This window comes from Colletotrichum truncatum (assembly GCF_014235925.2).
Source record: "Colletotrichum truncatum strain CMES1059 chromosome Unknown Contig_0001, whole genome shotgun sequence".
NCBI lineage: Eukaryota > Fungi > Ascomycota > Sordariomycetes > Glomerellales > Glomerellaceae > Colletotrichum > Colletotrichum truncatum.
Window position 1 is genome coordinate 9,443,401 of NW_027222398.1, and position 19,143 is coordinate 9,462,543.

The window sequence follows — 19,143 nt, forward strand, 5'->3', positions numbered from 1 at the left end:
TACTTGACCGGGTAAATGTTTACGAATTTGGCGAATGTTCAATAGAAACGGGACATGGTAGACTCTATTACTCACAACATGTAGTCACCTATAAGCAAACTTCAATTACAAAGACGTGATTGACGGATAAAACTCCGCGGGTGCCATAGGCAAATGTATTGACAGTTGTTGTAACTATGTACAAGAATTCTAGGCCAGGCACTCTCCCCGGCAGCGCTTTAGGTCTGCTCGGCTGAGGGCCATGACCTAGTCTAAGAAGTTGGTGCAAAAGACCGAATAATCACGCTTTGAATGAGAGTTGGAGCCGCCAAATCCCATGACCTTTCTGTTTCCGGCTCGTGCGTTTAGCAAGTGAAGAGCGCGGGTCCCGGGATGGTGTAGGTGGTAACAGGGGGCCAGTCTAATTGGGAGATTAACTGTCAGTACACGTTGTAAATTACGAGATTCGCGGAAGGATTTGCTTACAGATGTTGATCTTGACACCGGGGTCGGTTCCCTTGTAGGCACCGGGGAAGCTGACGGTGTTGGTAGGGGTCTTGGTGCCGGTGCCGCCGACGACGTTGATCTGGGCGCACTCCATGTAGAACTGGGCTCCAGGGTAGTTGCCGGCGCCGTGCAGGGCGATCATCTCGGCTCTGAGGAGGTACTGACCGGGGGCGATGCACGCTGGGATCTTGATCGTGTGCTTGCCCTGGCCGTTGATGACCTTCTCGGTACCCCAGACGCCGTTGCTGAAACCATCCTCTTGGATCTTGAACCAGCCGCCGCCGACACCGGTGTCGGTGGTCGCGTCGGATACCTTCTTGAGGTACGCGATCGTGGGGCCCTTGTGCGAGCTGTCCATGATATCGGCCGGGCCGGTGCCTGTGCTGCTGAGCATGTAGCGCCAGACGGCGGTGACGGACTGGCCGGCCTGGACGGTGATGACCTTGGAGGTCGGGCTCGTCGGGTTCGGGGGTCCGTTGCAGGCGAGAGAGTTGGAGGTCACGTCCTCGATGGGGCCGTTGTAGGAGGGAACGCGCACGCCGTTGCCAACGCCATTGTTGACGCCGCCAGCTTCCAGAGAAGAGAAGATGGTGTGGGCGCTAGCCAATGAGGCACCGAGGAGAGGGAGAAGGACCTTCATTGTGTGTCTTTGCTTGAGCCGAGTGTTGTTGGGCCGAAGGATGAGGCGGATCCGGGCGTTTCCAGAAAAGAGTGAGTGGTAAGAATGGGCTCTTGTCGACCTGTTCGATACTGAGGTGGGATGATCAACATGTTTGTTTCGATGTGTTTTGCTGGTTTATATAGATGAAGAATTCTAAACGCCCCCCTTTTCTTCGGTTAGATCTCGTTGCTACTACTTACTCTCTTCGTCCCGGAGTCTTGAACCGCAGGTGGCGACGTGGTTGGGTTTGTCTTGACCAGGTGACCAGGCGAGCCAAGACCGTGAGGGCGACAGATACAGGCCGTGATGCTGCCGTGTGTTTGATGTTAGTTGGTACGCTACGACGTCTTGGCGAATGAGCCGCGTTGGACGGGGAGAAGGATCCGGCCACGAAGGTTCCGGGGTAGGCGTGCGGAGGATGATGGTCCGGATGCTATGGTAAATTTTGCCCGGGACGTTTACCGACATTCCCGTCCGGGGTCACCCAAGCCTCTGGGCTTTCATTTAATCACGGTACTTTAATTCGTGCTATTCCACTTGCTGGTTTCGTTGTGCGACGCTGGCTTACCCGGTTCAGGTTATTGGTCGTACTTTGGGGCCACGAGGCTTGATGGCGGCAATCCTCCTTTTAATTAAGAGCCCCATGGAAGCTTTCATTCGACAACAGCAGAGAGTGCATGAATACAGCCATTGGAATAGGAAGGCACTTAGCAGCGTCATAGATGTTGACAGCTGATCTTGGTTCGCAAAGTGATTTATTAAACTGCATGCAGAAGCGCCCGCCTCTCAACATTGCTCGTATATATTGCGAGTTGCTCGCAAATGCCGCTAACACATTAGATGGTTCCATTGGCGCCCAAAGTGTGGGGAATGTTCCTGGGAGTAATGGAACCTGGACGTCCTTACTGGCTCCCTCATGGAGAATGTGAGCTTGCGTTCTTTTCCCAGCAGAGACTTGGAAATGCGTGGGCAGATAGCGTGTAGATTGCACCTACACGTGTGACATGAACAAGTTCAAAGAAGGGCAGCCTAACATATCTCAATATTCTTTTGATAGTGTAAATCAAGCGATACTATTTTTGGCGCTGCATTTGAGTTGATGTATCTTGCCATCAGCTATTCTTTTTTCAACTTAAGATGGGCATCTTTGACGTTTCTTCGTGTGAAATACCTTCCAATTTGCTTAAGATAACAGTGAATGGCAATTTTCACCCAAAAAATTGCAATTTCTTCACCCTGAGCTTCTCAAATTAAGCGTTTACGGTGACCTTCTGGTAAGACAACATACGATCAGGTGTCTAGCCATGTTCAATACAGGGAAGCAAGGTAGGAGCTCACCCAACTATAGCATAGAGAGTTCTCACGGAGAGAAAATTAGCTCAGCATCTTTTAGTTGGAACTAGCCTAGCTGGTACACTCTCTGTTGCTAATTTCATTGCAATCATATTAAAGGTCTCCAAACCAACGCAAACTAAAAGCAGAAGTTTATAACTACGCAACATCTTGACTATATACAAAAATCATGATTTTTCTGTCCGTTTCATTGCGTGGGAATGCGGTTCATAGCGCTATTACTTCAAAAGGTGACTTGTGGTTTGATGTATCTCGCTCATGCTTTCGTGTGCGTCGGCAAAGAGACATCAACAAATGGGCTATCAGATCCCCCGTTGGTCGACCCCGAGTCAGCGGGAGTAGCTGTGCCACAGCAAGAGCTGCCTTCAGTAGCCTTTCCCGCGTCCTCGTAGAGCGTGCTCTTGTTGAAGGCCTGGCTGGAAGGGGGCACGTCATTGGTGGGGTTGTACTGGCAGAAGTTGTAAGGCTTGAGGTGGAATTGCGCAATCTCCGCCGGCATGATGGGGAAGTCCTCGACACGTGGGTTGTGAGTGAAGCCGAATGTGTGCCAGATGACAATGTCGTCATTAGCGATGTAGTCCCGCTCCTTCGTCCAGGACTTGATGCCTGTCCCACCGAGACCTTGGTTGGTATAGTCGCCTGCGGCGAACAGCTGGCGGTCCTTGTACTTGGTCACCCAAATGGGAGCCTCGCAGAACTCGGAGCGGCGCCAGTGCCATGATCCGGGCTGAGCAAGGAGCAGTTGTGAGCGAATGGGGACGAGCTTGTAGCCGACTGGTGTTAGAGAAACGGGGTTCTCGCCGTTCTCGTTAATGATTTTGAAGACGCGACCGTCCTTGACACTGTCTTCGACCGGACCCGCGCGGATGATTTGTGTCTCCTTGCTGACATAGCCGGTGCCTAGAGGGTTGAGCTTCGTGTCCCAGGGCATTTGAACCGAGTCAGCATATGTCAAGGTATTATCGTGTCCGTCGATGGCGGGGTCGATGCGCACGTTGAAGATGTGCTGATGGTATGGAGCCATCACACCGTCGGCGACACGTGTGCCCCAAGGAACCTTGGAGTCTTTGTCGATGGGCTGCGTGGAAAGGATACCAGTTGCTCTGGTCTCGAAAGAGATCTCGCCCGATTGATCGAAGATCCAAGCAAAGATGTACTCGTAGTTGGCAACAGTAATGATTTGCTGAAGTACCAGCTGCCTCTTGCGCACAACGGTCGCTTTGCCGGTACGATGGTTGGTGTGCTTCCACTGGATGCCGTTGTCGATCTCGTGAATGCAAATCGCGTTGGGTCGAGGTGCCGGGCTACCATCAGCCGACACAACACAGCCGCTGAGGTATTTGATTGTTCCTAGACAATCACATCCAACTGCAAACATTAGCACTTTCCGATTTTACGACCACGAATGTCTTACGCTGGAGGTTGTTCGCCGTCACGCCTGCGCCAACATTGCCCAGGTCAAAGGCACCCTTGCGGTAGATTGGACTACGGGGATCTCCGTAGGGAACAAACATTTCAGACAGAGAAAGCCGGTAAAAGGTGCTGCGACCCATGAAATGAAGGTCATGGAGCGTCAAACCTTGAGCTGGTTAGCAACATATGCTTGGAAGAATTGGACCATGTTGACTAACCTTCACGCCAGTTGAAACCAACACGGAAACGCCACTTCTCCCATTCAATGAGGTGGCCTTTGACAGTGAAGGATGCACCCTCGGGCTGTATGACATTGTATGGCTTCAAGGAAGTTCTAGGGGGGTTCTTTTGCAGGCGATGGTCATACTCAGGCTCGACGGGATCAGTTTCGCGATGTGCAATGTCATCCATGCCTTCTGTTGTGCTCTCATCAGCACCAAGAGGCAATCGGATAATCTTCTTGACTTTCATGGTGCAAAGATCAACGACGACCATGAAATCTAGAGGAAATGAGTAGTGCGAAGAGTCGACATCGTTGTTCTTGGGGTTCTTCATGTACATGAAGACCTATTACTATGTTAGGTGGGAGCGCCTTCAAAGGTGACGAGAACAGGACATACCTGTGTCATGCGTTCTTGTGTATCAATACCATCAACTCCATAGTCCCAAGGATCGAGGACAACATTAGCCTTGTCAATCTTCAAGCGTTCAAACTCTTTATGGACATCAGAATTGGCCATAACGACCTGTGCGGCTTCGTTGAGTTCGATGCGATCAACGGGACCATGAAAGTCGCGTGGCAACTCCTCATGATGGGTTACCCGCTTGTTGGTAACATCGATGATGCCTTCAAACAAACGAGGAGAACGTTTTATGTACCAGATGGCAAAGATACGTCGAGGAAGCTCTGGAAGTGGCTGTTCTTGGTGCTCTGCCTTGAGATAAGCGACCATGTCCTGCTTCGAGGGCTCCTCCAAGCCTGCGGCTTTAAAGTGGAGAGGAATGCCATAGAACAGCTCTTTAACAAGGTCTGTGGCAGTTTGAATCTCCTCGGCAGTAGCCGGGTCAAGAGGATGAAGGTATTCTGAAGAAGACATGACGATTATCCGAAGTGAAGAGAAACAGAGCAGAAGAAGGAAAGATGATGGTATAATGTGAGACTAGAACTGTTTCTGGATTCCGATATCTATCTGCTTTTATCTTCAACCACCTCCAAAGCCGAGTCAACGGTTCCCCGATTGGCCATCTGAACCGTTATGACACGGCCTCCCCGTGCTCGGGTCGTGGCCGCTAGTGCCGTTCTCTATCAACAATTGTGGCTGGTCCCCTTTTAAGCCGAGTCAAATGGCATCCGGGAAATTGTGGAACACTAATCCCCACAGGCAATGCGGGGAAGATTTTCCTACTCAAACCATGGGGGAGGCAGAGATAAGCGGCCACGGGAAAAGAGGGGACTTCTCCAAAGATAGACACGGATACTGAGGAAGAGGTCTTTGGGTACGTGATTCCGATAATCCACCATTGACGCGCGATTCGAGGTTGATTACCCTCTCCTCGGGTCCTGGTCACTTCATCACATATACCAATGACACCACCCGCTTTCGCACGTCCCCATGTCGCTGGAAGACTCCTCCCCCCGCTCACCTGCCCCCGACGTTGCTGTTCGGCCTCGGAGGGTTTGGACTGTTGCCGAGGACGCGAAACTGAAGTCTCTCGTTGCCCATTTCGGTGATGCAAGGGGCCCGCAGGGGCGGTGGAAAGACATAGCTGCTGGACTGCAGGACCGCTCTGCCAAGGTGAGTATCAGGGTTGGAGACGTAGTGTCACGTCAGAGATGCCATACTCACCTGCTGCGAAGGACTGCCGTAAACGCTGGTTTCACTCACTTGACCCATCTCTGCGAAAGGGTAGATGGACAGCACAAGAGGACCGGGTTTTACTGTCGGCTTACGCTCGCCTGGGCCCCTCTTGGCACGACATTGGTAGGGGACTTCTTTGGACTGCTCTGGCTTGATCAGCAATGGTTTCGTTACTAACACACCTTCTTCCCACCCAGCTCTCCTCATACCTGGAAGAAAGGATGATCAATGTGCCAAAAGATACAACGATATTCTCAATCCCCAAGCCAAGGATCGTCTCAGTCACTGGAGTCCCAAAGAAGACGAAGTTTTGACAGAGGGTGTCCGGACCCTTGGCCACAGGTGGTCAGCCATTTCCGCCAAGTTACCTGGCCGCCCTCCCCTTACCTGTCGTAATAGGTGGAGGGCTCTGACGAAGCATTCCAAAAGGTCAACTATCATCGGCACACCATCATCGACAGCCTGCCAGATGTCTGAAAGCGATAACGCCCTTCTTCCCGAGACTCCAGACTTGGCTACGCCATCAGCTGGAGTTGATGTGGACCTCAGCAACCAAGTTGATCTCCAAAATCTCACTTCAGCCATGATGAACACAAGCCCGAGTTTGGTGGATGGAGCCATCGACTTCGTCGCAGGTCCAGAGTCCTTTTCTGCACTTTCTGATCCACACCCCATTCCCAACCCGAGCGGTATTGGTGACTCAGAGATACTTGGAAACGCGGACATGACACAAACACAAATGTTTCATAACGTCTCTTCAGATAGTTCTGATTGTGCTTCAACACCACCGAGGTCGGGATGGGGTGATGTACCCGAAATGTCCTCTTCAAATCGGCACAACACCGTCCGCAACGTCATGACGAGAGAGCGGAACTCCAGGCCATCGCAATCCACAAATTCTAGCCTGGACACAACCGATTATGACTTCATCGCCGCCTCGGCATCGTCACTGCATAACAACAATGGCTCAATGCCGTCTCCATCTCAGTATTTCGAGCTTTTCGCCGATGACTTTGGGCAGATCGTTCCAACAGATCTCTTCAGGTATCCCGCTGCAACACAGCAAGTCGTGCATCACCACCATCACCATCATCATCACCATCACCACCATCATCATCAACAAGAGTCTAGTGCACTCAGACAGTTTGAGCAACAAGCTGAAGCCCAGTCGATGAGATCACAACCACGACCAGGAGGACGCGGGAGATGATCCTTCAGATAATTGGCATTTCTTTTCTATACATTCTTGTACATAGTAAATACCCTTAGCTGAGTGATTTATCAAGAGTTGATACATGGGATCCTAGGTATCTCTAGACTTTACAGACACCACGATGGCCAAACGAGCAGTGAAAATGACCGTAAGAATCCATTTCCAGTGCAACCATGAAGTAATTTGCCAGAGTATTGTCTTCTAATTGTGATGGTATGCCAAATTTCCATTTATGATTGACTTGAATGACCTGGGCTAAAGCCAGTTAAGGAAGTGTCACCAATATATTCGAGCAGCTCATCTGTGGAAAAAAGCTTTGTCAAATGCGCATATCCCACTGATAGTCAAAATTTAGACCAAACAGTTACTTTGCTAGGATTTGACCATGAGTAGCCCAGGACGTCATCTTTTCAAAAAGGCCATTTGCTGGCCCTCACTGGCTTACAGACAAGTTGACGCAACATGCCAGCTTTGACTCGGCCCAGTGTGGGGAAGGTTATCAACTAGTTTTTGACTTTAGTTGAGTACCGAGATACGAAACCACCTGCAGCCTTGCCCGGTTCGCCTGAACCGTGCAATCAACTTGGGGTGAAATAGGGTGTAATTGGTATCGGAGTGTTGTCGTAGAAACGTCACCAGACCCGGAGCAAACCAGGATAGGCTAGTCTGAACCTTTCAACCCCGCGGCTCCGAAGATATGACTCGGCTCAAATCGCATGGCCTGGCCCACCCTCTTGGCCGTCCCTTATCCGCCACACTTTTGGGAGGGCTGAAAGGAGGCGTCGCTATTTTGACTCGGCCCAAGTACAGCATGTTAGAGACGGTTATCACCTGAGTAATGGTATATACACTAGGGGCTCGTCTTGAATGTTGACTCGAGATGTAGCTAATCTATGAATAACCTTTTTTTGCACTTCTTGATCACCGAATACTACAACATGGAAGACTCGAAAGGCGAATCAAAGGACAATGGCTCGCTTCGACAAACGATAACGGCTCAAAATGGCGAGAGTACAACAACGACAGATGGACCCGGCCTGCAGAGGAAGTTGGCGGGCCGTCATTTGGTGCGTTGAGCCCTCCCGAAGACCGGCCCCCCAGTGTTACTACAGGCAGATGTAGGCTAACTCGGTCCTGATGGGGCCGTTCTGCAGATGATGTTAGCGATTGGCGGTGTCATTGGGCCCGGATACTTCGTGGGTATGGGTACGGGCCTGACGAGCGCCGGCCCCGCAGGTCTGCTGCTTTGCTTTACCATTGTCGGCGTGCTGCTATGGACGGTCATGCAGTCTCTAGGCGAACTTGGTGCTTTTATTCCCTCGTCAGGTGCGTCAAACGCTCCGTGATCCTATGTGGGGTTTGTAGTTGAGATGCTGATTGCTTGTTCTCACACCTAGGCTCCTTCACGCATTACACCTCTACCTTTGTCGACCCCGCCGTGGGGTTTGCGCTTGGGTGGAACTACTGGCTTCTATGGGCTGGAATCATTATTGCGGAATATAGTATGCGGTTCATAGTTGTTACTGGACCGCTCAAGCTGACTTGAACGAACAACAGATAATCTTGGACTTGTGTTGACTTATTGGGAGACACCTGTTCCCAGATGGGGCTGGATCCTAATTTTCTGGTACGTCCTCAGCACCATTAGCGACTAACTATAGCCTGGTTTAGGTACTTTGTCCGCTAACGCAATGACCTACAGGGGCTTTTTTCTCGCGTTTACCCTCCTCGGCGTCAAGTCCTTTGGCGAGGCAGAATTCTGGCTGGCTCTTATCAAAGTCATCGCCATTCTTGCCTTCTTTCTCTGCGCGATTCTGATATCTTCTGGTGTAATTGGTGGTGAAAAGATTGGATTCAAATTCTATCATGAACCGGGCGCATTTTCCGACGGCGCCAAGGGCGTCTTCAAGGTCTTTGTCTTTGCTGCTTTGCAGTATAGCGGTACTGAAATGATTGGGCTCACGGCTGGGGAGTCGGCCAACCCACAAAAGGATGTCCCCAAGGCGGTTAAGTCTGTATTGTGGCGTATTGCGGGCATTTTCTTGCTCGGCATCCTCTTTCTCACCATTACCGTGCCATACAACGACCCGAATCTTCTCTCCGCAACGAGCAAGACTGCTAGGTCGCCGTTTGTCATTGCTTTCACGAGAGTGGGAGCCGACGCTGGTGCACATGTGGTCAACGCTATTATTCTGATTACCATGTTTTCAGCGATAAACGCGGCTCTGTGTAAGTGGAAGGAACACTCAGCTTTGGGGATTTATAATAACCATGTGCCATATCCATACAGATGTCGGCTCACGCACCCTTTACGGCCTTGCTCAAGAAGGACAAGCTCCCAAGATGTTTGGGTGGACGACCAAAAAGGGAGTTCCAATCGTTTCTTTGATTTTCATGAATTTGATCGGTTTCTTGTCCTTGCTCAACCTTTCTGCCGGCGCCGGCGTTGTATACACCTGGATTGTTTCCATGACTGGCGTTGCAACCTTCATAACCTGTAAGCTTTTGTTCAGATCTTTCCAAGTTTTGACGGTTACTGACGTTCGCTCCTAGGGGGTCTTATCTCTCTCAACCACATCCGACTTCGCATGGCATTGGCAGCTCAAAATATCAGCGCCGATGTTCTCCCCTTTCAGGCTCCAGCCTGGAAATTTTGTGCCTACCTTGGACTTATAGGCAATGCATTTTTCATCTTCTTCCAAGGATGGACGTCTTTTGCTCCTTGGGACGTCGAGGCCTTCTTTCAAAACTACATAGTTGTTTTACTATTCATCATTTTGACGGTTGGTTTCAAGACTGTGAAGAAGACCAAACTGGTTCGTCTGAAGGAGATCGACTTGGGAGTGGCGAGGATGGTAATACATAGTCAATAGGTATAAACAGACTTGTAATCAAATGTTCTTGTAACTATTTGGACTTCGGACCTGGATCATTTAGCTGACAACGGCTTTGCTCAAGCCAGCATTTGCAATCCTCCCGATGGCGTATGCCAAGTTTTTGATGAAAACCTGTGACAGCGTCAATGAAAGTTTGTGATTTCGCCGATTATAGTTTGGCATAATCTGGTATCATTTCCTTGCTTAACCGAACGGAACGAGCTGGGAAACTCGGGTTTACTAAAATAGGAAAATGTGCATCAACCTATGAGTCGTGCCTGGACATCTGGACCATAGTTTTCAGCTACCTAGCGGCTCCGTATATGTATACTGTATCGGAGTCCGAATTAAGGTACAGAGTCTCGACATTCTCGCTGTCCGCTGGCGCGTCATATAAATGCCCACCCTCAACGACCGATGCATTGGCACCCCTAGTGCATCTTTCTTTGCACCGCCAAGTAATAAGACTTTACCACAGCCAAATTTGCTGCGGCTGCGGAGTTTCGGCCAAAGGCCAGACATGGAACTCGAAAATTTTATCAACCCGTATTCATCTAGCCTCTAACTTCCATCGGGAATCGAGTATCTGTTGACAATGCCACCGTCACTAAGCTGAAATCCTTCATTCTTGTCATCGTCAGACTCCTCATCTTCACTATGCTGGTTATCTCTACTTTTCCTGGCTACCAATTCACGTTTTCTTTGTTCAAGTGCTGCTAGTGTCGCGCCGATGCCCTTGAAATATTGTGACATTTCTTGCAATTTTTGGCGGAGGTAATCGACGTCAGAGCCACTAACGAGGGAAAAGAAATCCTGGACCCTGTGAGTCTGAATGCCTTTGCGCATTTGTTGTCCTTCTAGAATAGTGATGGCCGAGATAAACAATCCCTGGTTGATGAATGGGGTGGAAAGAAAGCCGCAGTTGTCGATAAGCTCCGCGGTGCTCATGATTTGCACGATTTTCTGACTGGCTACCAAAGCATCTTTTGGTTGTTGCACGCCGCTTACAACCCCATCTTGGGGCTGCTGTTGACTGTCTCTTATTTCTCCCTGGGAAAGAAGTATGATAAAAGTGTAGACGTATACATGAAGCTTTAAGAAAACTCCTGCCTGTTTGATTGCCGCAGCTTTCTTATAATTGTCGATGGTGAAAGTCAGTTCGTGATTAAGTGACTGATACTGGTCCATAATATCTTCTTTAACTTTTGCAAGTCGTTTTCTTCTACTTGGTCCATCTGGACCAGATGCGTCTTCGTCATCTTCGCTCCCAGTCTGATTTAGCAATTCAACTGCCTCTGAGAACGATAGCATAAACCGGGCCAGCTCTGGAAATATCAAGTTCTTCATTGATACGGTTTCTTGAAAATCAAGCTGCGCGCCTTTCATGTCTTGGGCGGTTGGGAGCGGAACATCTACCTCTTTACGTTTTAGGGTAGGCGGCCGACCAGTAAGCAAAGACACGGAAACATCCAGCGTGAATACTGTCCAGAAAAGCAGTAGTTTTGATTTCTGCTGGTGGAGCTTGGACATTTCATCGCTGAGTAGACCCTTTCCGTCTGGGCTGAGTGGTGACCGATCCCAGAAGGCAACTGTGGGATTGGTTTCTTTCTCAGGTGGGCGATGAAGTCCCATATCTTGCGCCATGCGAATAGCCATCCCGGATAGCATCCACAAACCTAAGATATGCGTTAGTGTTTCTGCTCTCACAGGAAACCTTATTTCTGAAAAGATCGAGATTTCCAAATGCTGTCCTTCTCTTTTTTTTTTTCCTTGTCCGCACTTACCGGCCTCGTAGTTATCCCCGAATTCAACCCACGCTAATATCAAGATGCCGGACACTACGTCGGTGGTAGGTATCGCCAGTAAGGTTACAAGTTGCTCCTTGGCTCTCTTAAGGAAATATGTGCCGTTGCGCCACGGAGTACTCGGCCTTGTGTCAGTTGTGCCTGAAAATATCTCCAGCGGACAGAATCTCATAGTCAATGCAGCAATTGCATGGATGACAAAGCTGGACGCTTGCCCAGAGCGAACATGACCGTCGAGGATTTGGGGTTCAACAAACGGAAAGTGTCCTCCAAAGCGAGCGAAAAATACATCCGCTATCCGACGTATCGCTTCCAAGGGCAAGTCATAGGGTGAGTCATCGGACAACGTATCTTTGTGCTTCATTGACAGCCGGTCCATTGGATCAATGTTTTGAGAGGGCAGCATTCTGATTGCCCCGAAGCGACTTTGTTGTTCAGTTTCGGAACCGATGTGTTTTCGACGAGTATTGACGGCAATAGACAGTTTCCTGAGTCCAGGAAGAACAGCAGTTGGACCGAATCTCCGGTATAGTCGCAGCCGTATTGCCTTTGAGCGTGTTTGTGGTGTTTCCGCGGTTTCAATTGACTGTCCATCCTCTGCAATGTTATTCCAGTTTACGTTACCCAAATTTTCCATTCCTTCGAAATCAAATACAAAGTCTTGAACCTCAGACCAGTCGCAAGACATATCCATGTTTTCTAATGCGAAGAACTCCCTCGAATCGAGTTGGGAGTCTAGACGTCCAACAGGATACAGCTCAGCATGTATGGTGTTGGAATTGTCGTTCGGAATCTCAGGCTGTTCCTTTTCTACCATACCCAAATCGTCCGTATTTGAACCACCCTCATCATTCTTTTCAGTCCGTTGTTGAACTTCTTGGTCTGTTGACAAATCGCCATGCTGACACTCGATCCCAAGTTGCTCTTGACTGTGATCTGTGCTCACAATGATTTCTGACACATCTGTGCCTTGTTTTTGAGGCGTATCTCGGCTAGTACAAGTTCTCCGTCGCTTTCTCTTGTCCACCGTATTCCACTGGCATTCGATATTGGACTGCTGACAGGCTTGACAACGCGGAAGACCAGCAGACTGTCCTTTGCCTTGGTGACTTGATGGACTGATGTTTACTTCGCACTTAACCTTTCGTGAGCGACACGTGTTGCATGCTGTGGATGGCAGTCCGCTTCTTCGTCTGGCACGATCATTCCGGCTGCTGGAATTGAAATCATCAGCTGTGGAAACACGGAAGGTTGACTCCCTAATTTTTCGAACTGGAGATCCATGGCCCTGACCCGCTGGTTCACCGGATTTTGGCATTGTAAATCAAACAAATTACTATAAATGACTATCCAACCGTGCGGAAGCTCTGGCACTTGGACACTCACTCAACTTGCTGAGCGGGCTCTTGTGCCAAAAAGATTGTGACTCTGACAAATTAAGTGGGGTGGCCGTCTTGGAGTTAAAGAGGTAATTGTCACGTGCCAAATTCCAGTACTTAATTCGCCGCTCAATTACAATCCAATAGCTTCTGTGAAGAAGCTGATCCCTAATTGCAGATACTTTTAGTTGATCAATAAACGTTATCAACCTGTTCGTGTTTGAATGATTATCTAAAGTCACTTTCTTTTCCCCTCAGATTAATGATGACATCAAGACATTCGCAATTTTTTGCGTAATATACAGATTCTATTACATGGCCATTTCTGTTCATCAAAGCAGTGGTATATATCTGAACACCTACCTTTATCTGTTTTTCCAGTATCGTTTTCATCCGGGGTTACCGAATTAGGCATGGTGACCCGCATTGGTAATCATTCGGATATCCAAATACGGTATTCCCGAGTCATTCACCCAACCGATGAGGAAGACAGAAGATGACGTATGCGAAGTGTTGGAGAGGGAGGTGTTGAGAAACAGTCAATTCTATTGCAGCGTAGGCCACATTGGAGAAAGCAACAACGTTGACGAAAGAGAAATAATAGTGGCAACCAAAATGAATAAATGAAAATGAATTCCATTTGCCAATGCAAGGATGACAAGGTGAGTAAGCAGTAAAACTTCAGTCATGATCTATGAGGACTGCCGCCAAAACCCCGGTTTTCTTGTAGTTTGAAGACTAATCAAGAACACCTAGTCACATGCAGGCTGACAGTTCCCATCTCCAGATACCTAGCAGTTGGGATTGATTTGGTCGCAGCACCGCAACACTGTGTAGCGTCTTCCAGCATCGTAATGATCTCGTCATGGTTTCCCTTCACCCATCAATGAGAAATGGAACTTAAAACCCAGACGTGAGTCGATTCACTGTGGATCAACCTTAATGAAATCTATGTCCCAAATTCCATAAAATGGCTCGCGAGGTTTTGAAGTCGATGTGATCCAATTCATGACTCTCGTGCCTCCAAATGCAGTCAGTCTACGGTAGAACAATAAGAAGAATGAACTAGTTACAGCAAATCAATGGTCCTTAGGGGTATGTGATAACACCTAGCTGGCCCGTTAGGCATTTGAGAATGTGAGGATGATCTGTATAACGTTGTTCCAGAAGATTGTGAGATAGCCGGAATGTAGCCGAAAAGGGAATCAAGCCAAAAAGTCGGGAACCAACACCTTTAGGATTTCTCCGATTCGCTGAACCTATCACACTGTCTACAAGAGCCGAGAAGCCAAGGCGCGAAGAACAAGGGGAGAGAGAATCCAAAGGTGACCGACCACGGTTGGCTTTGATATATTGTGGAGGTGTGGGTAAGTGGATGGATTACTTCCCGGTTTTTTTTTAACTCTATACAGTATCGACTTGCACATGACTGGAGCTAGGATCGGGTACATCAATGATGATCTTGCTATTCACATTCGCGTATCTACTATTTCCAAAGAAAGAAAAATAAAGGGTCGATGATTGGTGGTATTGCAGATTGTTTACTAGGCTTATTCCATTGTTGCATCGCTTTTACAGTATCTTTTGCTGGCCGGTAGTGACTCGCGCGGCGTTCCTCAGCGCTTACACCGGCCTCATGAGTAAGATCCCGGTCCGTGTTGTCCGGCATCAGCACGGTGTAGACGCGAAAATGACGTCTTCTTGTGGGAACAGACATGGAGCACCAGGCATTCTGTTAGCAGAGATTTGGAACGTTTGAATCATGTGTTTTTTTAAAAAGGATTGTGAAACCCTAAACACGGGGTCTATTGCGTGGGCTGCATTCTGAGCAATTTGGTCTTCTCCCCGTCCTCTCTGTTGTGGTGGGTTGTGATGAATTGACGCCATAACAGGTCTTTTCACTTATTGTTATCAACCGATCACATCCGATCAGAGCCACTTACCCACAGCTGCTCGAACTCATTCTTCATGACTGGCCAGAGCGATTCAAACACGGTCCATCTGACCGAGAGAGAGGTGGAACGCATCCGGAGCACCGTCCAGGACAATCTGGACAAACGCTCCGAGTTGGTCGGCCACCCCAGAGAACCAAGAGATGCCCATGGTGCCATTAGCCAGGCCACTGGCGCGTCTCTCATGCAGGACATGGGAAACATGACTGGTTCCAAGGGCCAAGACACACTGCCTGCCCTGGCTGTTGGCCAGTGTTATCCGCCATGCACATATTCGCTTGAAGACCTCAAGCCAATGTCTTTGGCGGAGCTCCGGATGGAAACACACCATCAGGGCCGTAAGCTTACTGTTAAGCGTGCAAGCCCGGTCGTTACGCATGCAGCGCGATCCTGGACAATGGTACAAGACGAGGATGGAAAGGAAACCGAACGCCTGGAGATCTGTCTCCACAAAACATTGTTCGGGGAAGAGATCTTGGAATCTGGTACCGTTTTCGACATCAAGGAGCCGTACTTTACCATGACGGAAGAGGGAGAGGCAACTATTAGAATCGACCACCCTTCAGATCTTGTTGCGAGGGGGAACGAGGTCGTAGAAACTGGCAGCTCTGCCTCGGCTGAGGCCAATGCGAAAAAGTGCAAAGATATGGGCAACCAGGCCCTTATGCACAAGAAGCTGCCGAAGGCTTGGGAGAGATACACCGAAGCCCTCAAGTTTGCCAAACAAAATCTTGATAACAACCAAGACTTGGCTCGAGACATTTCGCGCAATCGCGCTCACGTCAATCTCTTGCTCAATCGATTGGACGAGGCCATGGCCGATGCAAAAGCTGCTCTCATTGGTAGAGAAGACCAAAGATCGCAAGAACTTGACAGCAAGGCATATTTCCGCGCTGGCACTGCGGCCTACAACCTTGGAGAGTACCAGACTGCCAAAGGTTTCTTTGAAAAGCAGCTGGAGCTTGCTCCTGAGGACAAGGGCGCAAAAGCGAACCTTCGAAGGGTAGCAACACGTCTTAAAGAGCAAACCGAGGGAACATACGACTTGAAGAAAATCAGGGCGGCTCTTTCCCCTGCTTCACCACGAGCCGATGCCGCTTCTTTTATTAATAGAACCGAGATCAGGGACAGCGAGGGGCGGGGCCGAGGGCTTTTTGCCGCTCGTGATATTCCGGCTGGCGAGATTGTTCTTCTCGAAAAAGCGTCATGTGTGGTCTGGGGCAACGAAAGCGATGCTCTGACAGGAATGACTTACGACGTACGGGATAACAGGATCAGGGTATCACCATTGGGTCTGACTAAAGCGATTGTTCAAAGGCTGTTGAACAACCCTTCTCGAGCGGAAAGGGTGGCAGATCTTTACGGAGATTATCGCGGAAATGGTGGTGCTATAGTCACAACCAACGAGGGTCCAGTGGTGGACGTTTTCCGCATCCATGACATTGTTTCTCGCAATGCCTTTGGGGCAGACGACCAGCATCTTGGAGGAAGCGCAACAAAGCCGAGTACCGGCCTCTGGGTTCGAGCGGCTTATATCAACCATTCGTGCGTTCCCAACGCAAAGAGAGAGTTTGTCGGGGACCTCATGGTGGTTCGCGCTCTCCGGAACATCGCTGCAGGTGAAGAGTTGTTCCACAGCTACGATGAGTCTGGTGACTACGACGCGAGACAAGAGGCTTTGATGACCACCTGGGGTTTCAAGTGCGAATGCCCTCTTTGCGTTGCCGAGAAGAATGATGAGCCCGCAACAAGAAAAAAGAGACGGGAGCTAGCGGCCGAGGCGGATGACTTCGTGAGCAAAACTCACTGGGCTAATAACAAGCGTCTGGTCATCTTAAAGGCGCAGCGTCTCGCTCGAGCGATCGATGATACTTATGCTAGCGAAAAGTACGATGGACTACCTCACCCAGCCTCGCACCGCATTCGGGAATGGCTTTCCAAGGCAAGCAAATAAAGTTGCTTTTGGCTACTACATGAGAATGTTCACATTAAAATGCTGCATTCATGAGATCAAAACAGACGAGTAGCTTTATTTAACTTACTCTTGAAAATTTAATGAGTTAACGATTCGCTTGAACATGCATCTAAGGCCGTGACAGAAGTTGTAGAAATTTTTATCGACTGCTACTCAGGAATGAACTTACGGTTGAAAAGCATCCTCTTCCCGGTTTCGGCGGCGGTTCTTTTTAGTTATTGCCCAACTCTAACAAGCATGCGTAGCGAGCTTTCTGCGGTATTGTGCTAGTCATTTCTGCCGGGTCTTACTGCGTTGTACGAGCAGAATTGAACGTAAACATACACATCACAGGAGTCGTATAGTCGTAGGTTAATAGCCGTGGTTAGAAACCCGTCGTCTCGTCTCACCCGTTTAGTACTCAAAACTGCTCAATCATACCCAAAGACAGAGCCACGTGGGGTTGCAAGGTTCATGTTGATTGTCGTCAGGGCATGGTTTCAAGCGGCCTGAACTCCGTGAGTAGAAGAAGAAGCCTCTAGATGAGTGATTACTGAGATCAAATACTAAAACGCGCGGTTTCCCTTCCGAACCAATGGGACTTCAGACCATTATGCCGCTACAGATATTGCAATTAGGTACCCGTTGTGTCAAAAGCCTTAATTTAGGTGTGCTTACAAGCCGAAAGAACTAGCCGGGTGCGACGTGACTTGTCCAACCAGGCTAGATGCCGAAGGATCCAGATATTCGGTGCTAATGGCTACTTCTTCGTGACTGTGTTTGTGGGTTCTGGTGCTACTTGCTAGATTACCTGGTAAGCCAAGGTTTTTAAATGCCTCTCCTGATTCACGCTCTTACAAAGGTTGAAGGCATAAATGGGATTCTGTAAACCGCAGGTTAAGGCAGGCAACCGGGGCATAACTTAAGCTTGGCAGCCTCCAGCCCATACGTTCCTCAGGAGCCCATGTCACCTTCGGGCTTTTGTCCATGTTTGGATTCCATTGTGACCCTGGGTGGGCTTGTCGGCATTAAAAACTGACCCCGAATGGCCTTGAAGTGTCAATATGGTTACCGTGTATGTACCCCGCACGCATCCCCCACAAGCTCTTGTTGGCTTTTATGGTTTGCCAAGAGGAATGCCAAGATAACTCCCCAGCTCTGGCCCCTCCTTTTCGTATTTGAAGACATACATAGCCTTTTTGAGCCAAGAAAACACAATGTTTGGACGAAACAAAGTGGTTTTTGACGATTCCTGCAAAAAAGGATCCTAGAAATCGCTCGTTGGGGGGTCAGACCATTCCCTCTCGCCACCCTTCTCGGCGGACATTCTGATTGCGATATGCGAGCGAGTCAGTACCCTACCCGGAAGTCTGCAACTATGCTGATGCGATGACAAGCCCAGGGCCACCAAGCCATTTTGAATGTTTCCGACGAGGGTACCCTTAAGCATGTTCCGCAAGTCTTATTGCTCCGTGAGCTTGATCCACATCTTTATCCATGCTATTCCTCCTGAACGCGTGAGACTTTTATTAAACTTTTGCAAGTAGCCCCCCTGATGCCGTCACTTTGAGCCATTCTTTGGATGTAGCAACCTATCACGTAAATGTAATGCAACCATAGAACAACCAGGGTAGCATGCTCGGCTGCGCATGCGGAAGGGGCCGGGTAAGTTAGGCTTCTGGGTGAAGGCGTTTGAGAGCTTCCGGCCACCGGTTTGCATATAAGTACCAAATTCCATCTCGTCTTACTACGGGCTAGTACAGTTGCAACCTGCACGTAAAGTTTGTCTCGATCGAATCAAAAATCGACAGCCCTTCTCTGAGCAAGGATACCGAGTGTCCAAAAATGGTCAACGCTACTGAAATTATTGCCGCCTTGGCGGGAACCTATGCCCTCCTTAACACCTCTGCGTAATTCAGCCCCTACCAACGACCTGCCTTCACCCGGCTGCCGGCCAACCTGCTGACACCGTTTGCTTAGGACTAACAACGGCGTACCCGTCCCGGACCGTGTTTACGGTGATAACCCCGTCGGTATCCTGACATACAGCAAGTCGGGCTACATGTCGGCCACCATCACATCGACAGACGCCGAGGACCGCCCGGAAGGACTGACCTTCCCCTTCGAGGACGGTCAATCAGATACCGACTGAGCTACGGTCGGCAGACATTCTATTGGATACGCCGGAAGGC

General features: G+C 49.4%; 7 protein-coding genes across 7 annotated transcripts; 4 read left to right on the forward strand and 3 right to left on the reverse strand.

Moving 5' to 3' along the window:
- Positions 1 to 344: 344 nt before the first annotated feature.
- On the reverse strand, positions 345 to 1,126 carry CTRU02_202626 (endoglucanase II (glycosyl hydrolase family 61); the record flags this gene model as incomplete). Its single annotated transcript, XM_036728788.1, has 2 exons — positions 345 to 400; positions 466 to 1,126. The coding sequence occupies 2 exons, from the start codon at positions 1,124 to 1,126 to the stop codon at positions 345 to 347; spliced, it is 717 nt and encodes a 238-aa protein (XP_036579303.1).
- Positions 1,127 to 2,756: 1,630 nt separating this feature from the next.
- Positions 2,757 to 5,010, reverse strand: CTRU02_202627 (copper amine oxidase; the record flags this gene model as incomplete). The annotated part of the gene is made up of 4 exons (XM_036728789.1): positions 2,757 to 3,868; positions 3,915 to 4,079; positions 4,132 to 4,480; positions 4,534 to 5,010. The coding sequence occupies 4 exons, from the start codon at positions 5,008 to 5,010 to the stop codon at positions 2,757 to 2,759; spliced, it is 2,103 nt and encodes a 700-aa protein (XP_036579304.1).
- A 516-nt stretch (positions 5,011 to 5,526) lies between these two features.
- CTRU02_202628 (transcription factor) lies at positions 5,527 to 6,982 on the forward strand (the record flags this gene model as incomplete). The annotated part of the gene is made up of 3 exons (XM_036728790.1): positions 5,527 to 5,709; positions 5,772 to 5,895; positions 5,970 to 6,982. 3 exons carry the CDS (start codon positions 5,527 to 5,529, stop codon positions 6,980 to 6,982), a joined length of 1,320 nt encoding a protein of 439 aa, XP_036579305.1.
- Positions 6,983 to 7,923: 941 nt separating this feature from the next.
- CTRU02_202629 (amino acid permease) lies at positions 7,924 to 9,858 on the forward strand (the record flags this gene model as incomplete). The annotated part of the gene is made up of 7 exons (XM_036728791.1): positions 7,924 to 8,052; positions 8,140 to 8,311; positions 8,383 to 8,487; positions 8,543 to 8,612; positions 8,688 to 9,214; positions 9,276 to 9,482; positions 9,539 to 9,858. The coding sequence occupies 7 exons, from the start codon at positions 7,924 to 7,926 to the stop codon at positions 9,856 to 9,858; spliced, it is 1,530 nt and encodes a 509-aa protein (XP_036579306.1).
- Positions 9,859 to 10,422: 564 nt separating this feature from the next.
- CTRU02_202630 (C6 transcription factor) lies at positions 10,423 to 12,984 on the reverse strand (the record flags this gene model as incomplete). The annotated part of the gene is made up of 2 exons (XM_036728792.1): positions 10,423 to 11,537; positions 11,646 to 12,984. The coding sequence occupies 2 exons, from the start codon at positions 12,982 to 12,984 to the stop codon at positions 10,423 to 10,425; spliced, it is 2,454 nt and encodes an 817-aa protein (XP_036579307.1).
- A 2,029-nt stretch (positions 12,985 to 15,013) lies between these two features.
- CTRU02_202631 (TPR domain-containing protein) lies at positions 15,014 to 16,951 on the forward strand (the record flags this gene model as incomplete). Its single annotated transcript, XM_036728793.1, has 1 exon — positions 15,014 to 16,951. One exon carries the CDS (start codon positions 15,014 to 15,016, stop codon positions 16,949 to 16,951), a length of 1,938 nt encoding a protein of 645 aa, XP_036579308.1.
- Positions 16,952 to 18,796: 1,845 nt separating this feature from the next.
- CTRU02_202632 (uncharacterized protein) lies at positions 18,797 to 19,103 on the forward strand (the record flags this gene model as incomplete). The annotated part of the gene is made up of 2 exons (XM_036728794.1): positions 18,797 to 18,861; positions 18,932 to 19,103. The coding sequence occupies 2 exons, from the start codon at positions 18,797 to 18,799 to the stop codon at positions 19,101 to 19,103; spliced, it is 237 nt and encodes a 78-aa protein (XP_036579309.1).
- Between the last annotated feature and the right edge of the window lie 40 nt (positions 19,104 to 19,143).